Source organism: Crocodylus siamensis, chromosome 4, assembly GCF_052110815.1.
Source record: "Crocodylus siamensis isolate JL-2025a chromosome 4, ASM5211081v1, whole genome shotgun sequence".
Classification (NCBI taxonomy): Eukaryota; Metazoa; Chordata; order Crocodylia; family Crocodylidae; genus Crocodylus; species Crocodylus siamensis.
In genome coordinates this window covers 26,342,761-26,370,408 of record NC_143398.1, presented here as the reverse complement: position 1 = coordinate 26,370,408, position 27,648 = coordinate 26,342,761, and the positions used below count along the sequence as shown (strand labels likewise).

At 46.9% G+C, this 27,648-nt stretch overlaps 1 protein-coding gene across 1 annotated transcript in view; it reads left to right on the top strand.

Annotated features, from left to right (window-relative positions):
• Positions 1 to 27,614, top strand: part of COG5 (component of oligomeric golgi complex 5) — a 354,414-nt gene extending 326,800 nt beyond the window's left edge. Inside the window, exons 19-22 of the mRNA XM_090042028.1 lie at positions 1,033 to 1,109; positions 1,641 to 1,767; positions 4,294 to 4,373; positions 26,621 to 27,614. Of these exons, the coding sequence (XP_089898154.1) occupies positions 1,033 to 1,109; positions 1,641 to 1,767; positions 4,294 to 4,373; positions 26,621 to 26,735 (399 nt within the window). The 3' untranslated portion in view covers positions 26,736 to 27,614. The remainder of the gene's footprint in view (positions 1 to 1,032; positions 1,110 to 1,640; positions 1,768 to 4,293; positions 4,374 to 26,620) is intronic.
• The last annotated feature ends 34 nt before the right edge of the window (positions 27,615 to 27,648 follow it).

The following is a 27,648-nucleotide window of genomic DNA, read 5'->3' as shown; positions in this document are numbered from 1 at the left end:
TCTACATATGTCAAGGTACCAGGCGGCTCATGAATGCTGAGATGATGGGCAGATGGAGCGTCCCCAGTACACTCAGCAATGGACTCAGAAGTGGACCAGAAGCACTTCCGGTCCACTTCCGGGTCTGCTGTAGAGTGCGTGGGGGACCGGCCCCCCCAGCTTGGTGACTGCTGCCTCCTGGGTCTGGGGGTGCACCCAGGATCCCCCATGGCCAATTGCCAAGCTGTGGGGGTACAAGGGGAGGGGGTCCCCCATGTGCTCAGCAGCAGACCTGGAAGTGGACGGGTCCCCCTCCGACCATGCAGGAAGTCCCCACACTAGTGTGGGATGCTCCATCCGCCCCACCACCTCAGCATTCACAAGCCGCACCTGATACATCGAGATATGAAGAAAAAACATTTAAAGCTGTGTCTATGGCTGAATCAGTGATTCTCTGAATCAGCATCAAATCATCAGATTCGGCTGAATCAAATCAGGACAGTGATTTGAATCAACTAATTGAATCGCTGTCCCCCAAATTGGGCTGAATCCAAATCAAATATGGCCAGCTTCACACACCCCTAATATTCAACCATACTAGTAACATGTCTCTGATACTGGTTTTAACACTAAGGTCCTATCAGTAGTGTCACTAAAGTCTATCTAGATACTCTTTCTTCCTAATCTATGTCTAGAGTTTGGGATACTGATATAACTACTGACCAGGAAACTCACTGGTAAAGATGAAATTGCCCAAGACAAACAGTGCATCCAGGATAGTCTCTTGGGAGCTCATTGTATTCTCTCATGTACTTAGTTGTGAGCCACCAGTAATCACTGATCTTTGGGGTATTGCACAAAAGAAGACAAAAAAGCCTTGGCCCAGTCAGCTTGCCCTTCAGTGAGAATTCTTCTCTTCCAAATGTGGCAGTTAGTGATAAGATGCTGACCTGGCATGCTGTCTGTCATTATCATGTAAAGGCCCACTGGCTGGGCCCAGAGCTTTGCATCTTGGGGCATTTTGATTCAAGTAAAAATCTTTTGATTTTCCAGATGGAGTTAGCAGTCGCTCCACTCTGCAGGAGAGTATCTGACTTGGGGAAGTCTTACAGACTGCTGAGGTCATTCAGGTAAGCTGCACTCACGATATCTCGTAACTAGTGTAACCAAATTGTAATTTTAAAGTAAAATCCTGCTTCCCACTAGTTGTAATTGTAATTAAAAACCTTCTGGCAACTTCACGTGCAAATTAGCAACAACTTAGTGTTTTTCTTTTTATAACCATACCATAACTATGATTTGGTGAATTTTGTCATGGTAGTGTCAGCTAAATTGTACCTTTTTGCATTGTTTTCAGTGTTAGTTATTATGATAATGAACTGTGTAGTCATACTGCATTTTCATAACAATATAGAACTTGTGCTCTATTACAGTGTTGGTAGGTTGTGTAATTAAAATAACAATCTGCTTGTACAAATTATCACCTACAAATATTGCATTAGGAGGTTATGCTGTAAATTGGCAAAGTAGTGAGGTGCACAGGAGGAAATAATTTTCATTTCTAAAAGGTGTAACAGTATTGGCACAATACATGCAATATTCTCAGCTACACCCTTTTCCTTCCTTTCAAAGTTCTTTTATGTAACTTACTTTTTTTCCAGACCACTGCTGTTCCAGACTAGTGAACATATTGCCAGTAGCCCAGCTGTGGGAGATATAATTCCGTTCAGCCTGATTCTTCAGTTCTTATTTACAAGGGCACCACCTGAGTTGAAATCACCATTCCAGGTAATCAGTTTAAGTCTCTCCCTCCCTTTTTAAAATTTTCCATGAGTAGGTGAATACTGCTGTCCTTTTTAATTCATTTAGTCAAAAGTGTTTGAACCCATGTTTGGGTTATGGCTTGTTGGTTTTGTTTTATTTGTTTTGTGGCAAATGTTTTGGGGTTACTGATTCAAATTTTAGTTAGTTATAGAAGTAAAAAAAATAGGTGTCCTGAGAATAAGTTGTATTGAAATACAGGCAGTCTTCGACTTACAGCGTTTCAAGTTACAACATTTCGCACTTACAGTGTTTATAAATTGACACCCTGTTTCAACTTTACAATGCCAGTTTTGACTCTACAATGCTTGATCCAATGCAACAAGTTTGCTGTATCGCTCATCGCCCTGGAGAATATCTGTCCAAACTTCCTTGGACACTTTTGTTAAGAAAGCAACCAAGACTCCTGAGAAAGACTCCAGCCAAGAGCTCTTCAAAAAGTGCAGCAAAGTCACCTCAAAGAAGTCCTTCCAAATCAATATGATTGCTATTTACAATATAAATACATTAATGTAGCTATATTACTCATCTGTAATTGATCAAGTACAAAATTCTGGGGTATTTTTGGTAAAAAATAGGGTATTAGGCTTTGGTTTAAGAACTAATCCCCCATTTACAGCATTGTTTCTTATTGGTTCCGAGTTACAGTGTTTCAACTTAAGATGCAGTTTTCAGGAACCAATTGGGTCTTAAGTCTGAGGACTGCCTGTAGTCAAGAGCAGGGCTGGCCTTATGGGTGGGCAATGTGGTCAAACATCCATAGTGCCATGGTCAGGGGGCACCACCCCCCCGCTACTGCTGCCTCCCTGCTAGACTTCATCCCATGCCCCTGCCTGCCTGCCTTTGCTTGCAGCAGCACTGCTGACTTGGAGAGAGGGTGGTGGAAGTTAGCCAGCTGCAGAGGTCAGCAATTATAAGGAGGCATCGCTCCCTGATGGACAGGGTGGAACAGGCAGGCTGTGAGCAGCGTCTGCTGCCCGGCACCTGAAACTGGCTTTACAAGTCCTACTGTTGCATAAACCAGTAGCATCTGCTCATTGTGTTCCTGCTGCTTACCATCATGGGCACCTGCCTAGTGCTCCTCACCAAATTCTTTGCCTGGGGGCTGCTAAAAGAAGAGCCCACCCCCACTTTTCTCCCCTTGCCCCAGTTGATCACCGAGGGATGTTGTGGGGAAACAAGTCTCCCAGTCCTGCCCAGCAGTTCCCCCTGGGCTTTATTTCTAAAACCTTTGCTAATACTACTACAGACTTTAACTCAAAGTAAGGATGCCAAAATATACCCAGGGCGCCATTGTCCCTAAGGCCAGCCCTGGTCAAGAGTTGCCTTTTATTCTGTCTGCCAAATGTAGGTGTTCCCCTATTTGCTTCTTTTACTGCTGATGAGCCTTAATTTAAAATATCTCTGTGAAAAATATTGTGGTGTTTATTTTGTTAAAGGCTTCTAGTCTGTAGTCAGGCACACCTCTGTACAGTGGACAGTTATCCCCTCCACCATGTGTGCGTGCACACAATGAGTATGTATTTATTTATTAATACAGCATACTCTGTTTAAGCACATAGCAAGATTGATAAAAGCCTCTGCACTGACCTGAATTATGCACATACTGAAAGTTAAAATGTAAACCAAGCTTGTTAAGTGTACAGAGCCCTCAGTGCCATGGGATTAGCACCTCAGCTCTCCTCCATTTCAAGACTTTTTGTAGTTGGTTTCAACTATGCTGTTAGAAACCTTGAAAATAAGGGGAGCTACTCGGTTTCAGGGCTGTTAAAAATAGCAACTGTGAAACTGACAAGGTGCTTGCATTTTAGTCGTCTAGTACCAACACTGTGACAGCTGCTTCCCCTTCCTTCCGGTGCAGTTAACTAGAGTGCAGGTAGTTAGAAAGCAAACAGTGGGGCTGAAAAATGAGTGCGCTTAAGTGCTTCTGCACTTAACTGATATTCAGATAACCAGTGCTTCTTACAGTTTAAGCTGGGGGCAGGAAATTATAGCCTGCTTTATTATCCAGTTAAGTGAATTATGTACTTCTCTACTATGCATGTAAACAGCTTACACTGTGATAAAGTGGGGGAGACTGCTCATGCATATGCATCCACACGTACATACATGGTAGCCAATAGCATGAATGTGTTTTAAGCAGAATGCTTACCTGGGATATGGAAGATCCAGTTGCAAGTCCCTGAACTTAGTCTGAACAGAGCTGGAAATTTTAATGTGTCTCTCTCCCATCCTAGAGGATTACCCTCCCAGGGTTATTGACCATTCTGGGGTCTCCTGCTTCTCTGTGTTGGGTTTTTTGCTTTTATCTTAATGCAGACTAGGGAAGTCTATGAAAAGGTGTGCTGGTCAGGGAAACTGTTTCCTGATTAGATCTACTAATGAACCAGCTTCACTTGGCTTTAATTTATTTTGTCCCTGAAAATAGTATGTATGTGTTTGACATTATAGCATGTAGTTTAATTGTTTTTTGTCCATGTTTCTGTGCATCAGAGAGCAGAATGGTCTGTTGCCCGTTATTCCCAGTGGCTGGATGATCATCCATCTGAAAAGGACAGGCTTGTTCTCATAAGGTAAAAACAATGCTTTTCTTCTTCAATACATTACAATGAAGTGGTAGGCCAGCTGCAAACCATGGCTGCTCTTATGAAATAAAGATTTGAACTGTAGGAGATTTGTTCTAAAAAGGGTTGCTTTCTTCCAAACTTTAAAGGTAACCTGCAAAAGGTTTACAAAAAAGGTCCCTTTGTTAAATTTCAAAAGAGGGATACTGTACACCGTTATGTTTAAGAATGTTACAGCTACTGTTTAACAAAACTATCTCCTTAAACTTCTGAGCAACCTATGTATGCATCAGGCTTCCTGGTTTCTATGGCAGGAATGAGTGACATCAATGACATAACAAAGGGAATTAATGGGAAAACTTTGTTTATGGTAGTTGTGATGTTACCCATTCTGCAGGAGAAACCAAGAAGTCAACAGCTTAGGATTTTCAGGAGGTAGTGTGTCTCAGATTTTGTTAAAATAAAATGCATCTTTTTACAGTAACTTTAGCGTTAAAGAACCTTTCCGGTTTTGGACTCCTGAGGCTTGGTTTGGGTTTTTTTTAATACAGAGTTGTGTTTCAAAATAAAAGCTGTAATAGCCAAAGAAAGCAGTTTGTAAAGGCAAAGTTGAAGAACTACATGTGTTCCCTTGCTTCTTAAATTTACTTCTACTTAATGCTCATAAGTTGATGAATCATCCAGCATGCAAGCAAACTGTACAAGTCGAATTTGTACAGCATGACCCAGATCCTATGCCCTCTCTTGGGTTGTTTCTTGCTTATTACACAAAGACATATTGTATCCACTTGACTGGATTTACCTGATCTCAGCTCAAAGGAATACTATTAACTACCAATCCAGTCACTTTCATAAAACAGATCAAAAATATTTGTGGGCACTGCCATGTATGACCCTCCTGTATGAGGGAAACTAACAAATCTGCAGGACCATCCAGAGAAGTCTCAGGACTGGGATAGTGAATATCTCTACATGCTTCCTTCTGAAAGAAACCACAGCATCTCAAGATGCACCCCCCCCCCCCGCAGGAGACAGTGTTTCACTCAGGCTAGTCTCTACTGCTCCAGCTGAGCAGGAAGTGGAACTTCATAATCCACATATTTTGCTGCAGAGAGAGACAAGCTGACCCTGAGCAGTCTGGATCAGCCGGTCAGGGCTGCCATGTGCACTGCTGCCATATGTCTCCAGGCAGACTGCAGGAGCCTGCAGAGCACACTGAGATATGTGCCCTGGCTGTGCAGCATCAGCACAGCAAGCTCTGTGCTTCTGTCTGTTGAGGGGTTTCTGGGTAAGTTTTTCTACCAGGAAAACCCATAGAATTCTCCCAGATCACATGTGTATGCAGCCAGAGTTGCACATGACCTTTTCATAAATTGGAGAAATGTGAGCTAGACAAAATTACTATGAGGTGGATAGACATCTGGCTCAATAGCCTCAAGCAAAGGATCACAGAATCATAGGACCGGAAGGGATATACAAGATCATCAAGTCCAGTCCCCTGCCATGGGCAAGAAGTTATTGGTCTTAGACAAGCTCAGTAAGGTGTTTGTCCAGTCTCATCTTGAACACCTCCAAGGATGGTGACTGCACCAGCTCTGCTAGGAGTGTGTTCAGATTCTGATGACCCTTTCAAAGAAAAAGTTTTTCCTTATGGCCAGCCTGAAATTACTTTCTATTAGCTTATACCCATTGATCCTGTCCTCCCTTGAGGTGCTTTCCTGAAGAGTTGCTCCCCTAGATCTTGATGCTTACCCCTGATGTACTTGTAGGCGGCTATCAAGTCACCTCTCAGCCTTCTCTTACTCAGAAAGAGCAGGCCTAGTCCCCAGAGTCTTCATAGGGCCTATCCTCCATGCCTCTAATCATATGGGTGGCCCTTCTTTTACCGTCTCAAGCTTATCCACATCCTTCTTGAAGTGCAGAGCCCAGAATTGGACAGAGTACTCTGGCTGTGGCCTCACCAGTGCTGAACAGAGAGGGAGAAGCACCTCCCTGGATCTATTGGCCACACAATGGCTGATGCACACCAGAGTTCTCTTTGGCCTTCTGGCAACTCATTGCACTGTTCGCTCATGCTCATCTTCCAGTCGGTCATGACCCCCAGGTCCTGTTCAGATGCTGTGCCAGCCAGTGGACCATGACCCATTGTGTAGTTATAGTGAAGCTTCTTCCTACCCAGGTGAAGGACCTTGCACTTCTCCCTGTTAAACCTCATCTGACTGCATTCTGCCTGCAAATCCAGTCTGTCAGGGTTGTCCTGGATCTTTGCCCTACCTTCTGACATGTCCACATTTCCTCACAACTTGGTATCATCTGTGAATTTGATCATTGAGCTTTCTGCCCCCTCATCTAGGTCATTAATAAATATGTTAAAGAGCACAGGTCCAAGCACCAATCCCTGGGGGACACCAGTACAGACGGCCCCCCAGGACGAAGCCATCCCATCAATTACAACTCTCTGGAATCGGCTTCTAAGCCAGTTGTCCACCCACCTCACCGTAGGCTGGTTCAGTTCAGTACTGTCCAGTTTGGTTGAGAGAATTTCATGAAAGACCAAATCAAAGGCTTTACTGAAGTCTAAGTAAATGACATTGACCTTCTGCCCCTCATCCAGATGTTTAGTTACCTGGTTGCAGAAGGACACCAGGTTTGTCAGGCATGATCTACCCTCAACAAAGCCATGCTGGTTGCTTCTTAACACCCCCTCAGTTACCATCTTGTAATTGATGGCCTCCTTAACAAATTTTTCAAAAATTTTACCCAGGACTGAGGTCAGGCTGATTGGTCTGTAGTTTGCAGGGTTATCCCTCTTCCCTTTCTTGAGGATGGGCACTATGTTGGCCATCTTCCATTTGTCAGTGACCACTCCTAAGTTCTGTGACTCTTTGAACAACTTTGCCAGTGGCACTGATATAAGCTCAATCAGTTCTTTCAGGACTCTCGGATGCAGGTCATCTGGCCCAGCGGACTTTAAAATGTCCAAGTGTTGTAGGAGATCCCTCACCTGTTTGGGATTGATTTCATGTAGTTTGTTCCCATATTCCCTGGGCCGCTGATCAAGTGAACAGCCCCCATGTGTTTTGAGGAATAGTGATGTGAAGTAGGTATTTAGGAGTTCTGCCTCTTCATGGGGATCGACTGTGGGCTGCCCCTGAGTATTCAGTGGGCAGTAGATCCCAATTTTTTTCCTTGCTCCCTATGTATCTATAAAAGGACTTTTTGTTGTCCTTTATTCTAGTTGCCAGCTTGATCTCCACACTTGCCTTGGCTTTTCATGTCTCGTATCTGTGGGCCCTAGCAATACGGGTGTATCCCTCTCTAGTTGCTGAACCATTCTTCCATTGCTTGTATGCATCTTCTTTCTTTTTCAATGGTTCCCTAACATCCCTGTTGAGCTGAGTGGGTCTCTTGGCTCCTTTTCTGCTTTTTGTCTGTGTGGGGATGGCTTGTTTTTGGGCAGTGAAAATTGTCTTAAGGAAGTACCACTGTTCCTGAACTCCCAAGTCCTCTGCTGGTTGCAGAGGGCCTGTCCAGTTAGCCTCCTGAGGCTAAACTTGGCAAAGTTTGCCTTTCTGAAATCTAGGACTTCTCTTCTGCTGTTTGATTTCCCAGTCTTATGGTGGATGGTGAACCTAATGAAGCTGTGATCACTGTCGCCCAGAGTATGACCAATCCTCAGGTTGCCTATCGTCCTCCCCTTTGGTCAGTACTAAATCCAGAGTGGCTTTACCCCTATTAGGTCCTGTGTCAGGAACAGATAGTCTGTTGTTGCCAACAAGTTGACTGAGCTGTTGGAGGTGGCCGAATGGTCCTCCCAACAGATATCAGGGTAGTTGAAGTCACCCATGACAATCATGTTTCTAGTGTGAGCTGCCTCAGTCAGTTCTCTGGAGAATACCTGACTGTTCTCTTCTTCTTGGGAGGGAGACCTGTAGTGGACTCCTACCATCTCCCCAACCCAATCCTTCCTGTAAAGCCTATAGCCTTCGATAGTCAGTGCCCAGTCATGTGTGTCATCCCACCAGGTCTCTGTCAACCCAGTCAAATCAAATTCCTTATCTACCAGAAGGAGTGTCAGTTCCTCTTGTTTATTTCCTGTGCTTCTGGCCCTCCTCAGCAAGTCAGCAATTATTGTAGTGAAGAGCTTCTTCCCGCTGGTTGTGAGATGAATATCATCCTTGGTGTGTAGATAGCTGAACTTAAACAGCTACATACCAAGGTCAAAGTGTCCAAAACCCACACGATTACACTATCTTTAAGCCTGTGGTTGACTTCCTTGATGCACTCCTCCGTTCAATGGCCATGGCCTTTAACTGAGAGGATTGAGGAGAAGACCATTTGTGCTCCTAGTTCCTTGAGCATTGCCCCCATGGTCCTGTAGTCTCTCATGATTCTCCTGGGGCTACTTCTCACTGTGTTGTTGGTGCCCACATAGACGAGGATCATGGGGTAGAGGTCAGTAGGGCGGACTGGTTTAGGGATCCTCGTCATAATGTCTCTAATTCTGGCTCCTGGAAGGCAGCAGACCTCTCGAGCAAAGGGGTCTGGATGACAGATGGCTCCTTCCATGCCTCGCAGCGGGGTGTCTCCCACAACAATTATAGATTTCATAGACATTAGGGATGGAAGGGACCTTGGAAGGTCATCGAGTCCAGCCCCCCGCTCGAAGGGCAGGAAGTCAGCTGGGGTCATAGGATCCCAGCAAGATAAGCATCCAATTTGCTCTTGAAGGTGTTCAATGTAGGTGCTTGAACCGCCTCCAATGGCAGGCTGTTCCAGACCTTGGGGGCTCGGACAGTAAAGAAATTCTTCCTCATGTCCAGCCCGAAATGGTCTTGCAGTAGTTATGACTGTTCGACCTCGTCATCTCTTGGGGCGCTCTGGTGAAGAAACATTCCCCCAGATCCTGACCTCTGAGCATGCATGTGGCTCATCTCTGGACTCTCTCAAGCTTCTCCACATCCTTTTTGAATTGTGGAGCCCAAAACTGAATGCAGTACTCCAGCTGTGGCCTCACCAAGGCCTAGCACAGGGGGAGAAGGACATCCTGGGATTTGCTTGAGAAGCATGTATGGATGCAAATTAGCATTTTGGTCGCTTTACTAGCCACAGCATCGCATTGCAGGTTCATGTTCATCTTGTGGTCAATGATGACCCCAAGGCTCTTTCTTCCATAGTGCTAGCCAGCATAGCACTGCCAAGCCTATAAGGATGCTGCAGGTTTTTTTTCCTAAGGTGGAGAACCTTGCATTTTTCAGTGTTAAACACCATCAGGTTCTCATCCACCCATTTGCTGAGCCTGTCCAGGTCAGCCTGGATCACCCTTCTGTCTTCTGGCGTGGATGTCTCCTGTCGCCCTCCTGTCTTCTGCCCCAAAGTTTGGTGTCATCAGCGAACTTGGCCAGTCTGCTCCTGACTCCAGTGTCCACATCATTAATTAAGTTGTTGAGCAATATGGGTCCAAGGGCAGAGCCTTGGGGGATCCCACTGGTCACAGGATGAGTGACTTCCATCAATTACTACCCTCTGGGTTCGACCACGGAGCCAGTTTTCCAGCCAGCGGATCATGGTGGACCCAAGGCCACAATAGGCCAGTTTTGCCAAGAGGTGATCATGAGATACCAGATGGAAGGCTTTTTTGAAGTCAAGATACATGACATCGATCTCTTCTCCCTTGTCCAGGTGATAGGTCAACTGGTTGTAGAAGGAAATGAGATTGGTCAAGCAAGATCTACCCACAACAAACCCGTGCTAGCTATCCCTTAGGATGTTGGCGTCAGCCAGTCCATGAAGGATGGCCTCTTTAATAAACTTTTCTAAGATCTTCCCCAGAATAAAAGTCAGGCTGATGGGCCTATAGTTAGCCGGATCCACTTTCCGCCCTTTCTTGAAGATAGGCACCACATTGACCTTCGTCCAGTCCTCGGGCACTTCACCAGAGTGCCAGGAGTTTTCAAAGATCTGTGCCAGGGGCTGGGTTATGATACTCACCAGCTCCTTGAGTTACCCTGGGGTGTAGATTGTCAGGTCCAGCTGACTTGACCGTATCCATCCTCTCAAGGTGTTCCTTCACGAGGTCAGCATTAATGGAGGGCAGGGGATCTCCCTCACCCGGACCTCCCTGTCCCGTGGTGGGCATAGGTGTTCCATGGGACTGATGAAAGACCGATGCAAAGTACTCCTTTAATAGGTTGGCTTTTTCCTGGGTGTCAGTTGTCAGCTGTCCCATCTGGTTCAGCAGGGATCCAATGTTGCCCTTGCTTTTCCTCCGGCTCCCCACATATCTGAAAAAGGACTTTTTATTGTCCTTGATGCTCGAAGCTAGTTGGAGTTCAGCTGCAGCCTTGGCTTTCCTGGTTTGCTCCCTGCAGGACTGGACCAGACCAGTGCAGAATCACCCTTCATTGTTTCTTTGTAGGTGTTGGCTGATCCCATCCTGCCTTCAGTGTGGCATTTAGCTGTAGCAATAGGTGCTGCAGAAACTCTGCTTGTAGCCGTACTAAGATCTGATCTAGACCAGGGGTTGGCAGCATACAGCCCATGGGCTGGATCTGACCCACAGAGCTGGAAGTCCTTACCTCTGCCTGTACCTGAGCCTGAGCAGCAGGGAGTTGTACTAGGGCCATGCAGCTGGAAGCTGTATCTGCTTCTACCACTTCTTCCAGACCCCTGCACCTTCGCTAAGGCACAAGTGCAGTTTGTAGCCAGTGGGGAGCTGTGCCACAGCTGGGAGGCAGGGGAAGGGGTGGGAAGAAGCTTCTAGCTGCCCACCCCGAGCAGCTCCCTACTGGTTGGAAGCTGTGCCTGTGCTGCTGCCTAAGCCCTGCTTTTAAAACTGGCTTATTCTAATTTTCTAATCAATATTCTTTGATTGGTTTTATTTCTTTGTTTCACTCAAACTTTTGGGACTGGACTGGATCAGATTTCTTGTGGACTTGGACAGTGAATTGGGATTTATGTCCTTGGAAAAATGTAAGTGCGGGGGGGTTATCATCTCCTTGCCTTCACCACTGTAAAGTACTGTTCAACACTGTCCAGTTTCTTCTTTATCTTAGTTTAGGCTGCTTTGTTTTTACAACGTATCTAAGAAACTTAACAAAAATATGCTTGTTATAGAGGCATCTACTACAATTGTTTACCCTAATCATTACTATATGCTAAAGCTGCAATATAGGATATTTAGATCCTCTAATTTAAGGCCTTTTGCTTGGTTTAACTGGATCTCATTACTGGTGCAGTATTGATTGCTTCTTTTACTTTGCTGACCAAGCTAGTTGTCACATCTGCAAATGTTAATTCTGTGACCACTCAGAGACAGGATTTGGGACCTTCTGCTTTGCCACACTTCTGCAGCTTGGCTTAGGCCTCTTGAAAATGGCCAAGGCTGACAACAGCCCCAGCGTGCATGCAGACAAAGTCCTCCACCGTTAGCAGACTGCCAAAGCCACCTGGACCATGACTGGAGCTTTGGTCCATGGCTTTAAAAGGTAGCCACCTTTTAAAGCCATGGACCAAAGCTCCAGTCATGGTCCATACAGAGACATTTAATCACATTTGAGTAAGGTTTGCAGTAACTTGGCTAGTCTGCCTCCTGCTGACCAGAATTTGCCCCTGGCTACACTTCCAGCCAGCTATGTGGCTCAGCTCTGAGGATTGTTGACAACTTTGTTCAAGTCATTGCTAAGTTGCATGTCATGGACTAGACCGAAGAAGGAACTAGTATTAAAATAGCTGAACTTTGTAATCAAGCATTTGTATAGCTGTTGCAAAAGTAACATTGCCTGGGTGATTTTACATGAAATAGTTGTCCTTTTGATTTGTGTTGGAGAATGCAATGTGTTATATTACTTTGGGGAAATTAATTCTGCCATTGGAACATGTTTGCAAATGGTGCGTTTGCTGCAATTTCAATGTGTAATGACTCTGAAGCTGCTCTGGAGATCTGCTTTTCAAATATTATTTTAGTTGTGTTATCAGGTTACTTACAGCTCAGTTCAATGTTCTGCTCAGCTGACCCTAGCCTAAGGTGGGAACCACAGCCATAAAGAAGAGGTAGTCATAGTGTAATGCTCCTTCTGCTTAGTTTGCAGTAACTAAATGTTTTCAGTCCAACACAGTGTGAATATTGCCAACTGGTAGCTACTGATGAACTATTTTTGTGTATGCTTTTTGGTTCGTCTTCAGTACCAGATGTCTTCCTAGAGCCTGAGTGTTAACTGAGTTATTGGAATTAATATGGTGTTTCATAAACTAATTGATCCACATACTTTTTATGGTTTAAAAATCCAACCCCACATTTAGAGCAAGGTTTCTGTTTCTGTTTTATAACAAGACACTTAATGTCTGATCCAACTATAGTGAGAGTCTTTCCACTGACTTTGTTGAATTTAATGGAGATAAAACTGGGCCTATCACAGGTTGTCTTTAGTCCTGTTACAAGACATTAATCAAATCACTATTCTGCCTGCACTGTTTAAATGGGGCATTCAACACTGAAGTCAGTTACATTAGTTTTACACTGAGGTAAGACAGGTGAAAATTGGGCCCCAAATGTTCTCAACTATTTCTTGATAATCATATAAACAAGCTAGGAAAAGTGCTCTGGGTGAATGCAGGGGAAGGCATGTGCACAGCTCCTTGAAATACCACATTCCCAGAGCAGCTGCTGATGGCTTCTGCAAAATGGACATGTGTGTCCTGCATCTGGAATTCTCCAGTGTTTCCATCAGTGATGTGGACTGAGCCTGGCTGACATCTTGACCCCAGGTGGAAGCAGATTATACTGTAGCAGGTTAGTTTGGGGCTTACATAGTCAGACTGGCCCAAAGGTGCAACCTCCAGGGTTGCAGAAGAAGAGAGGTGCCCCCTTTGTAGCTCTGCAGGGCATGGCCCGTTCAGGGTTAGTGCTGACACATCCCTATCCTCTTGCAGTCTTGTTGGGGCCCCACTCGCTCAAAGTTGAATCATGAACCAGCATTAAGCCCTCCTGTTCCTCATAGCCAGAGGCTGCCCCTAAGTCTTGCTGAAACCACCCTGCCTCCTCCAGGGCTGTCTGCTTCTCAGTGCCAGGCCAGACCTCCCTGTGGTAGGTACTGTTTTGTTACTAGGTAGCACTCTCTCACCCTCCCATGCTGCACCCTGATCCTCACCCATTGCATACACACTCGGTGCCCTGCACCCCATGGGTGACTGGTGCCTCCTGAGTTGGGGGAGAGGACTTGCCCCCCAGCAGCCAGTCAGTGACTGGGGGTGGGGGGGTAAGGTCCCTGCAGCCAATTGTGCCAACCTGGAAGTGCCAGCACAGCGCTTCTCCTGGCATCCCATTCTCTGGCCGGCACTGTCAGGGGGGCACCAGTGCTCCCACCTGTCCCCAGTGCCTAAGTGGGAAGTGCTGGCTGTCAGGGGGTGCACCAGCGCTCTCAGGGGGTGCACGTGCACCCCTGTGCACCCTCTATGTATCACCACGGCTGCACCCTGAATGTCCCATACACTCAATGCCTAAGACCCCTGTGCCAATTACCCTGAACTCTAACCACCCTGGACAGCCCACGTGCTGTCCCAGAATCACCCTGGGCAGTCTCAGAGCCCAGTGGCCTCTCTAACCTCACTTGTGGGCCCGCAACCTCCCTCCCTTGCAGTCAGCTTGCCAGGCATGCTGCAGGGACAGCTGATCTAGCTCTGCATGCTAAAGCTCTGGACAGGAAGCAGCACAGCTGCATTTACATGAACTAATTAGCCTCTCAGCTGTGTTAATTGGCCCAGGCATGTTGCCATGTAAATGCAGCTATATTGCTTCCAGATCTGGAGCTAGTGCATGCAGAGCTAGCCCATGGCTGTGCCTTGATCATCAGTTAGAGAAGATCAGCTTGTGGGCTGGATCCAGCTGGCAAGCTGCTGGTTGGCCAGCGCCAACATGGATGCTGGCATGAAAGAGAGTGCACTTAGTAAATCTGTGGAAGGGGCCACGTGTGCTTTGGAGGACAGGAGGAGAATTCAAAATGATGTTGCCCTTGTTGAACTATGTCCTATTTATTTCACACCATTTCTCCAATTTGTCAAATGTGGAGGGCTTCACTGAAGAAGAAAACAGGAATGCCTGACCTGGCAGCAGTTCTGCAGAACAGGCACTGGGGGTTAGAGGAGAGCTGGGTACGAGCCCACAAAGACGCACTGTTCCAAAACAAGGGGAAAATGAACAGAGTGGACTGCCATAAACAAAAGCATCCTTGTAAGGCATGTGAAATAAGACTTCCACTCTGCACTGCGGGAACCTCAGCTAGGTATTGTGTCCGGTTCTGGGCACCACACTTCAAGAAACCTGCAGGCCAAGCCCTGGAGCCACTGGAATAAGAAGGAGGCTGGGCGCTTAGCCCTTACTACACCTCTTCCCTCCCCTCCCCTCCCAATCCAGGAGCAAGGAGAGCAGGCCAAGGAGAGGGTCCAGAGAAGAGCAACAAGAATGATCAGACACCTAAAAAACATGGCCTATGAGGAAATGGAGGGGGTGCCTTGTTTTTTTCAGTCTGGACAAGAGAAGGTGGAGAGGAGACAGGGTAACAGTCTGCAAATATGTAAACAGTTATGACCAGATGAATTGGTGGAGCAACTGTTCCCCACAGATCGTTTCAGAGCTCAGTGACGCACATTTATGACCCTATCCTGATGTCCGATCTGTGCCTTTGGGGAGCCATGTCCATGTTTAGCATTTATTCTTTGTATATTACTAGAGCACCTAAGAGGTCTGACCATGACCCAGGACCTGTCACATTCAGTGCTGTCTAAACACTGGGTCTGTCCAACTGAATAATGGGAGGGTTTGCAAGTTGGGGCCTTCACACTTAACGTACTATGTAAATACTAACTAATTAATTAAAATTGTTTCCATTGATACATATTAAGATTCCTCTAGCAGACAGTATCCAGATCATAGGCTTGTCAGTTATTTTAATTTAGATATAAATCTTCATGGTTGGAAAGAACATTCTATAAAAAAACCTGTCTGGTATTATATAATCAGCTTGTCCTGAATTCCAAGAAAGCTGATGTTTTTGTTCAAGCAAGTGAAGTAATTTAATAAATGCTTTAAAATCTTTTCTACTTCATGTGGGAGGGCATCTTAAACTCACACTTTTTTCTTACTTCTTATAGCATTTTTAATGAAGCATTAATATATGCAGAGCATCCCACCAACCCTTTATCCTTAGCTTTCTCTTGCAAATGGTATTTGTAATATATATCATGTCTTAGCTTTCTAAATGGAAGCTGAATTACCAAACAGGTTTTCTGGCCTTTACTAGACTGAAAGATGGGGATTGTGGAGCATTACTGGGCCTGGTCCCTTAGGGGTACATTCTGTAGGTTATACAGATTAGATTTTTTCCTTTTTCTTTAACATCAAGACTATGCACTGTCATTCACTTTGTGCATGAGACAACAAATGTGATTGCATCCGTTTCCTTACTGGATGCTGTATGATGTTGGTTTACCCCCCAAAAGCCATACATTCTTCAACTGCTTTTTATTTCCAAGTCTCTTTTAGCCTATTATATCTGATGCAAAATTTTTACAATAGCACAAAGCAACAACTGAACTCTTTCATGCCAGCTTTGTCCAAGCCAGTTTTTATAAACAGTTGCCAGAACGTCATCTTCCTCAGATACATTCAGGCTGTTAATAAAACTAGTTCATCTCCCAGAGGAGATTACACATGACGGCACCTCTTTTGACACCAATTGCCAAGTATTTTTCATTGTCAGCACACAAGGGGTATAGCACTCTCCAGGGAGTAACCCCAGCTCTCACCAGCACATCTTGCTGCCCTCTATCTCCATAAGGAGTAGCCCAGAGCCTACCTCTAAAATTAGTCATTTCCTTCAACAAAGAGGAACTCATCCCAGAGCGAGTTCCTAAGTTTCAAAACTCCTCACACCCAAACAATAACCAGTCCTATTTTTAATTAAATGTAGGCACCTCTGGCCCAAGCTGTCCCTGTGGTTGGTCAAGGTGAATTGTCAGTGGCCATGTACAGGTGTTCAGTTGCTACTGGTAGAAACACCGCTCTCCCCATAGAAACCAGAAGCATAGAAATGTTCATGCTCTTTCTCCGTGCCTGAAAACAGTGGTTCCAGGAGACAAATAACTGGACTCCAGCCAGGGGGAGGTCGGTCCTAGGACAGTTCCTCCGGGGATTGGACACTTTCCTCCTGGATTCGTTCCTTCTGGGGCCTAGGAAGAGTAGAGCCAGTGGAAAGGCTCCTGTGCAGTCCTGAGACTGGGATCACCCTGGTCTGGAGAAGGCACAGGGGCAGCGTGTCAACTGGGAGGAGGGGAGAGGGGCAGCCGCCAGCTGCTCCGTGCTGGCTCCTCACAAGAGCAGGAGGGACTCGCTCCCGGGACTCTGGCGTGAGAAGCAGGCTTTGCTGGGTGCTCCGTCCCCTGGAGCTAGGCAGAGCCCCGCCTGCTTCTCGCACTGGGGTCCCTGAAGTGAGAAGCGAGCTGGAGGTTTTGCCTTGCTGCTCCCCTCCCGCCCTGAGCAGTGTGGGAGCGAGGGGAGCAGCAGCCACCGCCCTGCACCTCCCTGCAGTCTTGGGTTTTAGGAAGTTGGGGGGGCTTTGCCAGCCCCGCTGGCTTCCCCTGGATGCCTGTGGTGATTTAAAAGCCAGCAGGGCCGGGTAGTGGTTTCAGAGGAAGCCTCTCCATGCCAGGTCTCTAACCCTGCTGACTTCCCTTGCTATCCCTGCCACCCAGCTGGATGGCACGTGGCACGAGGGGAAGCTGCTGGGGCAAGAGACCAGGCTGAAGGAGACTTTGCGGAGTAGTAGGGAGGGAGCTGCTGCCCACCCCTGGGGGGGGCGCTGTGGCCCCCTGCCTGCTTCTCCCGCTGGAGCCGAGGAGTGTGGGGGAGGTTGCTCCACGACTCCCTCCTCTCTGCTCCCTGCGAGAGAGCAGAAGCAGAGGAACAGCTGCTCACTACTCCCCAGACTGGGGTCCTTGATTTGGGGAATGGGTGGAGGGCTTTAGACAAAGCTCTGGGTGCCTGAAGCAGCTGCTGCGGCTCCCTGCCTCTTCCCCAACCTGGGCACTGCCTGGCGTGGGGACGGGGTTAGGGGCTGTGCTGTGCTGCTCCCTCCCCCTCCTGGACTGCTCCAAGAGGGAAGAGAGCAGCCAGCACTGCTGTCTGCCCCTTCCTCAAGCCAGGCACTGTCCGGCATGGGAAAGGGGCTGGGGGCTTTGCTCCCCCACTCTGCTCCCAGCCCGGCAGCGGAGTGAAGGCTGCTTCCTGCCCGTTCCCAGCCTGCAGTCGGGGAAGGTGGAGGGAGTATCTCCTCGCGCCTTCCCCAGATCAAGATCACCCTGACTTGGAGAAAGCCAGGAGTTTTCATAGACATCAGGGCTGGAAGGGACCTCGGAAGATCATGGAGTCCAGCCCCCTGCCCCAGGGGCAGGAAGTCAGCTGGGGTGTCCCGGATGAAGACCTGCATGCACCCTTTCCCGGTAGAAATGTCTGTCTGTTTGTGGCCAGTGTTATCCCTCCAGCTATTGACGTCTTCTCTGTTCTTCCCTGGCTTTACTTTCCCTAGCCTTACCTGATCCAAGCGCAGTCTCACTGCGGCTGGATGGACGGGATTCCTGGCAACGTGCCACCACGTCCTCTAATGTATTAGAATTATCCTTGAGTTAAACCAGTATTATGCAGATGTGGAGCCTGACACTGAAGTGGGATTGGCTCAGCCAGTCAGACCATGGTCAGCTAAACTCGACAAGTTGCATCTCAGGATGCCAAATCCCTGTGCTCTGGCAGGCTGCTGCCTCCTGCAACTTCACATGCGTTTGCCTTTAGATTTCCAGCTCTCTCCTCCCAGACCTTCCAGCCTGCCTGCTCGCAGCTCGTCCTCGGGCTGGCTAACTGCCCCCGTGATTCTCTGAAGCGGAGAGTCTCTCATGGATCATTTCAGTGCCTCGTGGTGCACATGTAGCCACATACTCTAGGCTGTATGTGTGTTTCTTTATTAATTGCTCCTATCACGGGCATCGCAGTTCCCATGCCAACGGTTCCTATCAGAATTATGATAAAGGTAGCACGGGAGATGCAAGAAACTGTTCAAAACCTGGATTTGGAAAAGCAGGGGACTTGAGCAGGATTTTTAGATCTGTATTTGTTGCCTGTGTATAAACAAAAGGACACCTTGGGCCCAACAAGGGGCTTGATATTAAGAAACTCTTAATTGACTGTAATAACATTAAGCATTAATTGAGGCTCTGGGATTCAGTCAGGTGGGTCCCATTGTAAGAGATGCCCTTTAACAGTCTTTAAAAATGTTTAAAGGTAGAAAGAGAAACAAAGTAGTTAATAGAATTTGAGACAAACCAGTGAGAGGCTTGTATTTTAATAGTGTTCCCTTATTCCCTTTGGCTATTAGTGTTTTTATAAGGAAAACACATGCTTGATGGTCTTTTGACTGTATTAAAGCTGGTGTTAACTATCCTACTGGGAGAAAAGGGAAGACATGAGCTGTGGTGTTTTCAGGCTACTGCTAGAGTCTGACTCTGATTCCTTGAAGACAAAATCAGACAAACTTGCACTAAAGAGAAAGACAAGAATAGCACATTTTTAAAAATGCAGCTTTTGCTTCTGGGGTTTTGCCCTGCAGCCTTGTAGGCTGAGCTCAAGGTTGTCCCAGCAATTGGCTGTGTAGGGTGTTGCTCGTAGCTGCCTTTCTGCTCACTGCAGTATTGCAAGAGATGGAGTTTTTAGCTAAATGAGACCCTTTATTAGACACATTTTAGAGAAAGACAGGAGGAAGGAGGAAACCAGCTGGGGAAGCATCATGACTCAGTAGGAGGGGTGGGACAGCAGAACATCCCGGTGTGGTTCTGGCTTTGGCCAGCCCCAGTAGATCAAGCAGTGTCATTGCATTTCCTCTCACATGTGCTGTGGTCAGGGGATCTTCAAGATGGTCAAAGCCCACTGTGGTCACAGTAGATCCTGAGGGCCCAAAGAATGGTGAGCACGGTCCCCATGGCAGTACAGCTCACTCCTTCCATCCCACCCAGCAAGTCAGCGCCATTGTTTTTTGCAGTAAATCCAGATAAAGCAACCTCTGAAATGGAAAGAGGTGGCAATGTTGCCCTTAGGAAAACAATAAATGGAAGAGCCTTTCAGAAGCTCTTCTCCCTCCTGTCTCTGCAAACATTTCCTCTAATAACTAGAATCTCTCAGCTCATTGCCTGGTGGTCCCATGGCACTGCCTGGCAGACACTTGTCCTGGTTCCTTTAAGCCTGGGGCGGGCAATTATTTCGGGTGGAGGGCCGCTTACTCAGTTTTGGCAGGCTGTCGAGGGCCACGTGGGTAGCCCTGCTCCTTGACAGGTGCCACCCCACCCCTTGGGACCAATGTCCAAATGTCTTGGGACCAATGTCCTAGGGCTAGCACCGGCGGTGCCCAGAGCAGGGCGCAGGCCAGCAGGGGTCTGGGAAGCCGGGCTGGGCTGCACCAGCAGGGAGATGGGGGAGCTGGCCCGGCTCCGTAGAGCCCCTGCTAGCTGGGACCCCGTGCTCCTGCCACCCTGCTCTGGGCCCTGCCAGCACTGGCCCTGGGGCACCAGTGTGGGCTCCCTGCCCACTCACACCCAGTGCCCCCCAGCCCCACGGTGCAGGTGAGGGGCAGTGCACAGCCCCAACCCCCTGCTTGCCAGCAGGGAAGAAGCTGGTGCTGAGCGCAGGGAAAAGTGGCCCCTCGCTCACCCCATGGCCGGTGCTCGCAGCCCACGCAGGGCTGTCTGAAGCAGGCACAGGTAGTCCCAGGTGGGCTGCGAGCGGCTGGAACCAAGGGGAAAGAAATATTAATTTTCTACATTTAGGCCGGATAGAATAGCCTCGCAGGCCGGAAGTGGCCCTCAGACTGTATTTTGCCCACCCGTGCTTTAAGCCATGTAGCCTGGTTAGTCTTTCTGTCCTTACTGTTGCTGCCTTAAGCAAACAGCTAGGTGGTTTGGACTCCCACGGACAGCACAGAGCACAGGCCTGTGCATAACGTGAGTACAGCCTCCGAGTGCACAAATCATGACTAGCTTTTCAGACCAAGGAGGGAAGAGGGGAGGAGCTACGGATGTGGATGAGTAGAAAAAGGGAGGATCCTTTGAATCCAATACTTGAGTCCAAGCTTACTTCTCCATAGGCCTCTAAGAGTTAAAGGTGGGTGGTCTACAGTAGTTCTCAGGCTTTTCACTGCATTTCAACATTGGGCAAGTCGGACCAGATTCAAAGTACAACACAACCCCATCGGACACACCAACTTGCAGTGGCTGAGTCGGACTTGCAGGTGCAGTCCAGTAGTAAGCCTCTGGGCCTTGTGTTTCTGGTGAATAATGTTTAGGGGTCTATTTATAGTTCAAACCCAACAGAAAAAACCCACAATGATTTTTCTGTAATATGAATAATTGGAAAACACCATGAGGAGGGGAATCTGCCAGAAGTTTTGGACTTAGCCATCATTAGGACAGAAATGTCTAAGCACTGGTGTTTGGCATCAGAAAAGCAAAATTCTGGTTTAAAATAGGGAAAAAGCAATTTATTTCCCTAACCACGTCAGTCGTGAGGGCCATCTGTGCTATGACCAGGAGCCTCTGGGACCTGAGCTTCTGTTTCAAAGTGACTGCAGTTCATGCTTGGCCACAGAGCCGTTGGGTTTGTTTGATGTTAGTTCAGAAGCACAATAGGAGTAAATCATTTTAAAATCCCTTTCGATCTCATTTATGATTCATCTAGCTACAGTTCTTCTGAATAGCAAAAATAACTGTCTTGCTGTTTTCTTCGCATTTGTGTGTCTGTCATAAAATACACAGTAGTTAAAATCACAGGACCCTGTGTTGAGTCTAGCTCCTGATTAAAGTTGTTGGAGAAACAATGGGAGCTAATTGTTTTGGTGGCAAAGGATGCCAAACGAATTGTGTGGCTGTAAAATACTGCTGCACCCAGTGAGCTTTCTGTGGGCAGGGGGGTATTCCTGAAGATGGCTTTGACCCTCAGTGGATTAACGATATCTCAATCTGTGCAACGTGTGGCTTTGTGTTAATGATAACCTTGAGGGTTGTCCTCTGCACTAGGTAATGTTATCTTGAGCTAACATTAAGGCTTTGAATGCTACTGTGATGTGCGGTAGAATGCAAACAGGATGAAATAAAGTCTAGCAAGCAGTGTGGTGATACCGAGCTGACAGGAAGCACTTCTGCTGCCGAAATGTGATGTGTGCATTTGATTATTCCAAGACGTGCCCTCCTCACTCTCCCCTTGCTCTGACAGTCCTGCTTTGCATATAGTATTACAATACAAACATTCATCGTACACACACGTTCTCTCATCCCTCTCTCACAGAGTATTTAAAATCTGGACTCTCCCTGACCAAGGTTGCTGATCCTGAAGTGTGTCTGTGGAGGGGCAGGGGATGCATTTGAAGCAGTGCTTGGAGCCGTACTCAGAGAAGTTTTCTAGCTTCCTCTTTTCTGCTCTCCAGCACAGCTCCCCGGGCTCTGTGCAGGCGAGCAGCCCCTCACTGATCCTGCGTGTGATCTCAGTGCAGCTTGGGCTGTGGCTGGTCACTCACTGCATTCGCGACGGGGAGCCGGCCTGGGCTGCAGGTACTTAGCGTGCTCAGGAAGGTGACCAAGGCTCACTAGTCACTGTTATTTTGACTGCATGACTAAAACGTTAACTCTGAGGAGGAGACAGTCTGTTGCGAGTGGTGCTGTGGAAGGGGGTCTGCACGGCAGTGCTGCCCCAGCACACGATATAAAGCGCAGGGGTTCCTGCAGCACTCAGTCCTTTGCACATCTCTGCTCACGTGGAAGCTGTTAACTCACCGAGCCACAGCAGTGTCTGTAGAGTCCTTCCCCCCAGCACCGTAGCAGGAGCGGTCCCAACGCGGCCTGCTGATTCCAGCAGTCCAGCCCTGTGACATGGGTACCGCTGGCATCCCACGATTCCCTCGTGTTCTGCAGATATTACCCCAGTGCCTGGGGCAAGCAGTTATTATGGGCTCACTGTTGCCCAGCTTCTACTCTGCACATGTGGATGCATGTTCTTCTGGCAAGTCCTCTGTGAGACCCAGATCCTTCTCTTCTGGCTCGGGAGGTCTGAGCTCTGGACTGTGCTGTGATCAGAAGAAAGTGGTGGATTTGCTCTGCAAAGCAGCAGTCAACTGGCAGGTTCTGTGGCTCCTCAGAGTCGTTGGAGCTGTGACTCTCTCCCCATCTCTCCAGCAAACTGGCCGTGCAGGACCCTAGGCCTCCAGGCAGGCTCTCTGACTGACAGTCCTGTTTGGTGGGTAGCTCTGCATAGATGTTTAGGGTCAGAAGGGACCTTAGCAGATTGTCAAGTCCAACCCCCTGCCCTGGGCAGGAAAGAGCGTTGGGGTCAGACGACCCCAACCAGGTGCTTGTCCAGTCTCCTTTTGAAGACCTTCAAGGTAGGGGAGAGTATCACCTCCCTTGGAAGCCCATCCCAGATTCTGGTAACCCTTACTGTAAAGAAGTTCTTCCTATAGCAATGTGACCTCCTAAGTCAGCCTTTGCTGAGGGGCATTGTTGATTTATTGATAACTGCTGTTTCTCATGGGCAACTAAGCAGGATTATACCCTATGCCTTACTGCTGATTTCTCTGATTTGATGTTGTGCCTCTCAGCTGCACTCCCTTGGTCCCTGCAGTAATGTATTTGCCTCACCTGCCATCGTTCTGGGTCTGTAGTATGACAACCTCACAGAAAGACCAACACACCTGTTTCAATGTTGTGCTAACTAGCTGCTGCCCTGCCTCTAAGAGGATACGCTCTCCTGCCTGCCTGGACACCACTCCTGTAAAGCTGCAAGCATCTGCTTTCCCCAGGGCTCCTGTCTGCCCGCTGCATAAGCAAACACATGCCCTGGTATGTAGCCTCCAGCTTGATCATGTGGGTGGCTACTGCAGAGCTGTGGTATCTCATAGTCACTCCTGAACCAATACCTTGTTAGAGCCCCTGGAAGCCAGCAGCTAAGATTTAAAAAAAAAACAAAAAAAAAAAAACCCCGGGGGGGAAGTGGGGGAGGGTTTCTAACACATGGTCCTAACCTCAATTTTAGACACCAGCATGAATCATCAGATCTTCAAAAGGACTGAGTCGCTCACAGCTCCATTTGGAGGTGCTGATTTCAAGTGCTGAGTTGCTGATGACCTTCAGGGAGTGCACAGTGCACAATTTGGAGGAATAGTACCTAGGATTCTGAGAATGTGACGTTTGCTCCCCAGGACATTGCATCTCTCACACTTGTGTGAGAGTTTGTCACGTGGTGCTGAAAGCCTCCCTCACAGCAGCTGGTATTCCCTGCATATATTGAGGTACCTAAAACTGTGGTCCCTGCTCCTCCTAGGAGTGGCCACCATTGTTCTGTGGCAAGTCAGTTTGTGACTCCATTAGGATGGCTGCCCTGCCTGCCTTTGTTACCCAGGGAGGTGTCTGGCCTAGCCTACTTCAGGGTGCTATTGGGTGGAACGCAGGCCTGAACATCATTGCTGGGGACAGGAATTGAACATTAGGCAATTAATTGTTTCTACTGTGCCCTTTTCTGCTAGCTAAGGGGACACCCATGTGGTTCATCGCTTCTGGTACCTTCTGTGTCCTCGAAGAAATAGTCAAAAGTGTAATCAACTTGGCTTCTCCACCAATCCCAGTGTCATAGCAGCGGTGGTTTTATCATGTTGAGCAGATGGAGAGGCTGCAAGCTGCCAGCATCACTTAAGCTTTAGAGCAAAGAGAAGAGTTTCTTGGTATCTGTTTACTGCAAAAACAGCTTCATAAGTTACTGTGCTGCTATTTTATTGTGGTAGAGAATTAAACTTCCTGTATGTCCCCTTCAAGTTCAGACAGGACAGGTACACAGACAGGTGATAGTCATTGGCTCCTTGTAGTCTTAACATCCTGGGTTCACAGCTGTTACGATCACGATGGTGACTGCATTGGTCTTTCTGAAATAATCGTTTTCCTTAGAACTGGCATTTCACTCTCAACCTTACCTCAAGTTAGTACTTTCGAAGTAGTGTACTGCCCAACCTGTTATGCACATTCACTCGCTTTGGGATTCAAATATGGATATTTATGTTCTGCCTGAGCATGAAGCTGTGACTTAAGTCACATGGTCAACTCTTCCTGAAAGGTATTTCTGTATAGGGGCTGACTACTGGCTTGCATCAACAGATTTTAAACCATAAGGGACCTTAAAGTTCCTCTAGTTTCACCTTCTCCGGAAGAGGAGACAGGAAACTGATGACATTTTATAGCCTAAGTCCATAACTTATGCATGAGCCTCTAGCATAGTTTGATATCCAGGTTTGATTCCAGGTGTATCTACCACTTTCCTAGTCAAGATAGTTGTTCCAGTGGTTAATTAACATTCACTCTTAAAATGCATCTTAGTCCTCTGCCACTGCATTGGTATACTCTTGTTACAGAGCCCTCTCTCAGGAGGCTTTTCTCCATGTAGCTATTTAAAAGACTAACAGCCTTTTACCTTCAGCTGCTGCAGTATATGGCCTGTGAAAACATTTAAGGTTGACATTCTTCCACAGCAGGACTTACTTCCCTTATACAGGACTTCCTCTTAGGCAGGTTCCTCCTAAAATGTAGTGACTTTAGCTGTGAAGGTTGAGGCATGAATTTTGTGTCTCACCCTCCCATCTTTCCTCCTTCAGATGAACAAATACCCCATCATCAACCAGACATACTAAACAAGGTATCCCACAGTAATTCATATGTTTTTTCTCTCAGCCGTCTGCCCTGCATCAGCTGTAGTTCAGGACAGAAAGCTGCATTTCTTGATTATCTGATGAGTGTTAAACTGTTCTGTTATTAGCAACTCTTTCCATTTTGAGAAATGGGTTAAAGGGACTGAAGGATGGGATTGGAGGATATTGCCTAATTTAAACACAGGCCAACTTCCGTCACCCACTGGGCCTCCTTAGTGCTCCTTGAAAAGTCTGCCCAGTCAGGTAAGACTTTCTTTACTGCTGTGGCATGTTGAAGCCACCAGGCTCTGACTGGAAGAATACAGACTGAGAAGAAATTATGAACTGTGTGCGAGTCTCCTCTCTGACCTCCACTCTCCAAAATAATGGGTCACTTACATGTCTTTCTAAATTAGTCCACCTTTTTTGCTGGGGAAAATGGAGGCTTTTATACTGGAACTTGAATTGTTTCAATTCCTTTCTGGTGGCTGCAGCAATATTGCAGTTGCAGCTCTTGTTGGATAGATAAAGGACAATGATTGTCAACTGAGTTACTAGTATACAACTACAGAGGACACAAGTATTTGCACTACCTGATTATCAGTAAAAATCCAAATCTATTTTTAAACTTCAGCAGGTAACATTTAATGTGAGAAAATGCATGTTTATCCTTTTGCTAAATCAAGTAAACAAGACTTCTACGCTTTAAGTACCCACTGAGCAGCACTGGATGAATGTTAGAGCCTGCATCACATTATGATAATCGTCCCTTCCAGCCTTAAAAAAAATCTAAGTTTGTGGGAGCCGTGTGTCTGCTGGAGTGCAGGATCCGATCTGTGCTGCCAGTGTTTGAGAAAAACCAACAGCAATATACAAGTAAATACATAAAATGCAAGTCTGATAGTTCACAGCAGGATTTCCCAAATGGTAGAGGCATGGAAAACTGGCCAGGTAGGGGGCACTGCCAGACTATGCAGTTGTTCATGTCTCTGCTTTCTTGTAAACAGTCGCATTACCAGCTGGAATCTGTTCTTTTTATGTTCTGAAAGGTCATCAGTGCAGCACACTGTGCATGTGTTTGGGCCTCAGAGCTGTTGTTTTAGGTGGGCTGCAAAGTGACAATACTGATAACTAGTTCACTGCTCAAAACATATCAGGAAGGAGAGAAAACATGCTGGTCTTTATGAAGTGTAAGGAGAAAGGGACACGAAAGCTAACACCACAGAGTGAGAGTAGGGGCTCTGGTGGTACATTTTCTTTTCTTGACAGGAGGGGACAGGGAAGGACCAACTTGTGATCAGGTGGGAGAACACTGGTTTAGCAATAGAGTGAGTATAAGGCAGTGTTTGGAGTCGAGTGCAGTTTCAGTACTGCCAGTTCTACATTAAAACTACTAAGACCCACCAATTATTTGTAGATACCCTTTAATCATACAGATGGTTCATCTTTTCTAATTAATCACTTAATTCTGCCTAACATATTTCTTTTTCTCTTTTTACTCAGAGGTGCACTGGAAGCTTATGTTCAGTCAGTGAGAACAAGGGAAGGAAAGGAGTTTGCACCAGTCTATCCCATCATGGTTCAACTGCTGCAGAAAGCAATGTCTACACTGCAGTAAAAACATCTAGAAGACTTGTTAATACAGAAATTGAAGAGTGATGGAGTTGGGTTGTTGGCATTGATTCACATGTTTATGGGATTAACCAAAGCTTTTTTAATACTACTGTCACTATTTAAAGTGCTGTTAATGAGATACCAACCTAGTCTAACAAAGTGTACACAATCCTCTTTCTGAGCTCTAGCTAACTGAATTTTGGGAACAGGCTTACATCAAAACAAAGGTTTTGTTGGAATAAATGTAATTTCCTGACATGGTCACTAAGAAGAGGTCATTATTGTTTGAGAATCATTTTCTAATGCCCTTTTGGGTAAGACGCAAACATTAGGACCTGCTCGTAAAGTTCTAGGGCAGCAGGGGCTAACTTTCTGCCAGGTTTGCCACAAATTATCTCTGTACTTCCCCACATGCCACTCAGCTCTGCTGCTCTGCTTTCTGCTCTCAGCCCTGTGCTCCTTGCCTGAGCTGCAGCTTTCTCCTCCACCTGCTGCTGGGCTCTCCATCCTCTCCCCAGCTGGCTGTCTGTGCTACTTAAGGCACCCGTGCCACAGGCTGCCCACCCTGTTCTATAACAGTCTACAAAAAATTGGTTTCCCATAAATAGAGCAGAGAGAGGCTTAGTTCTTAGCATTGTGCAGACAAAGATAGCACTTTTTGAAGGCTAAGAGGAGAAGCCTCATTAGGATGCAGTTTATATCTAAACATTTCATCTGAAAAGCACTAAGTTTACTACAAGGGAAGCATTTTAATTTCTAAACTAATGTAGAGCTGATTCTCTGTAGCACTGCTGAAGCTTTGAAGTAGTAACTTATCCTGCTGTTACTTTTTTCTTTTTGCTACCAGTGTAATAAAGAGCACCCACTATCTTTTGATCTTGAATTCAGTATTTGAAATTCTATCAGCAGCAGCTTAA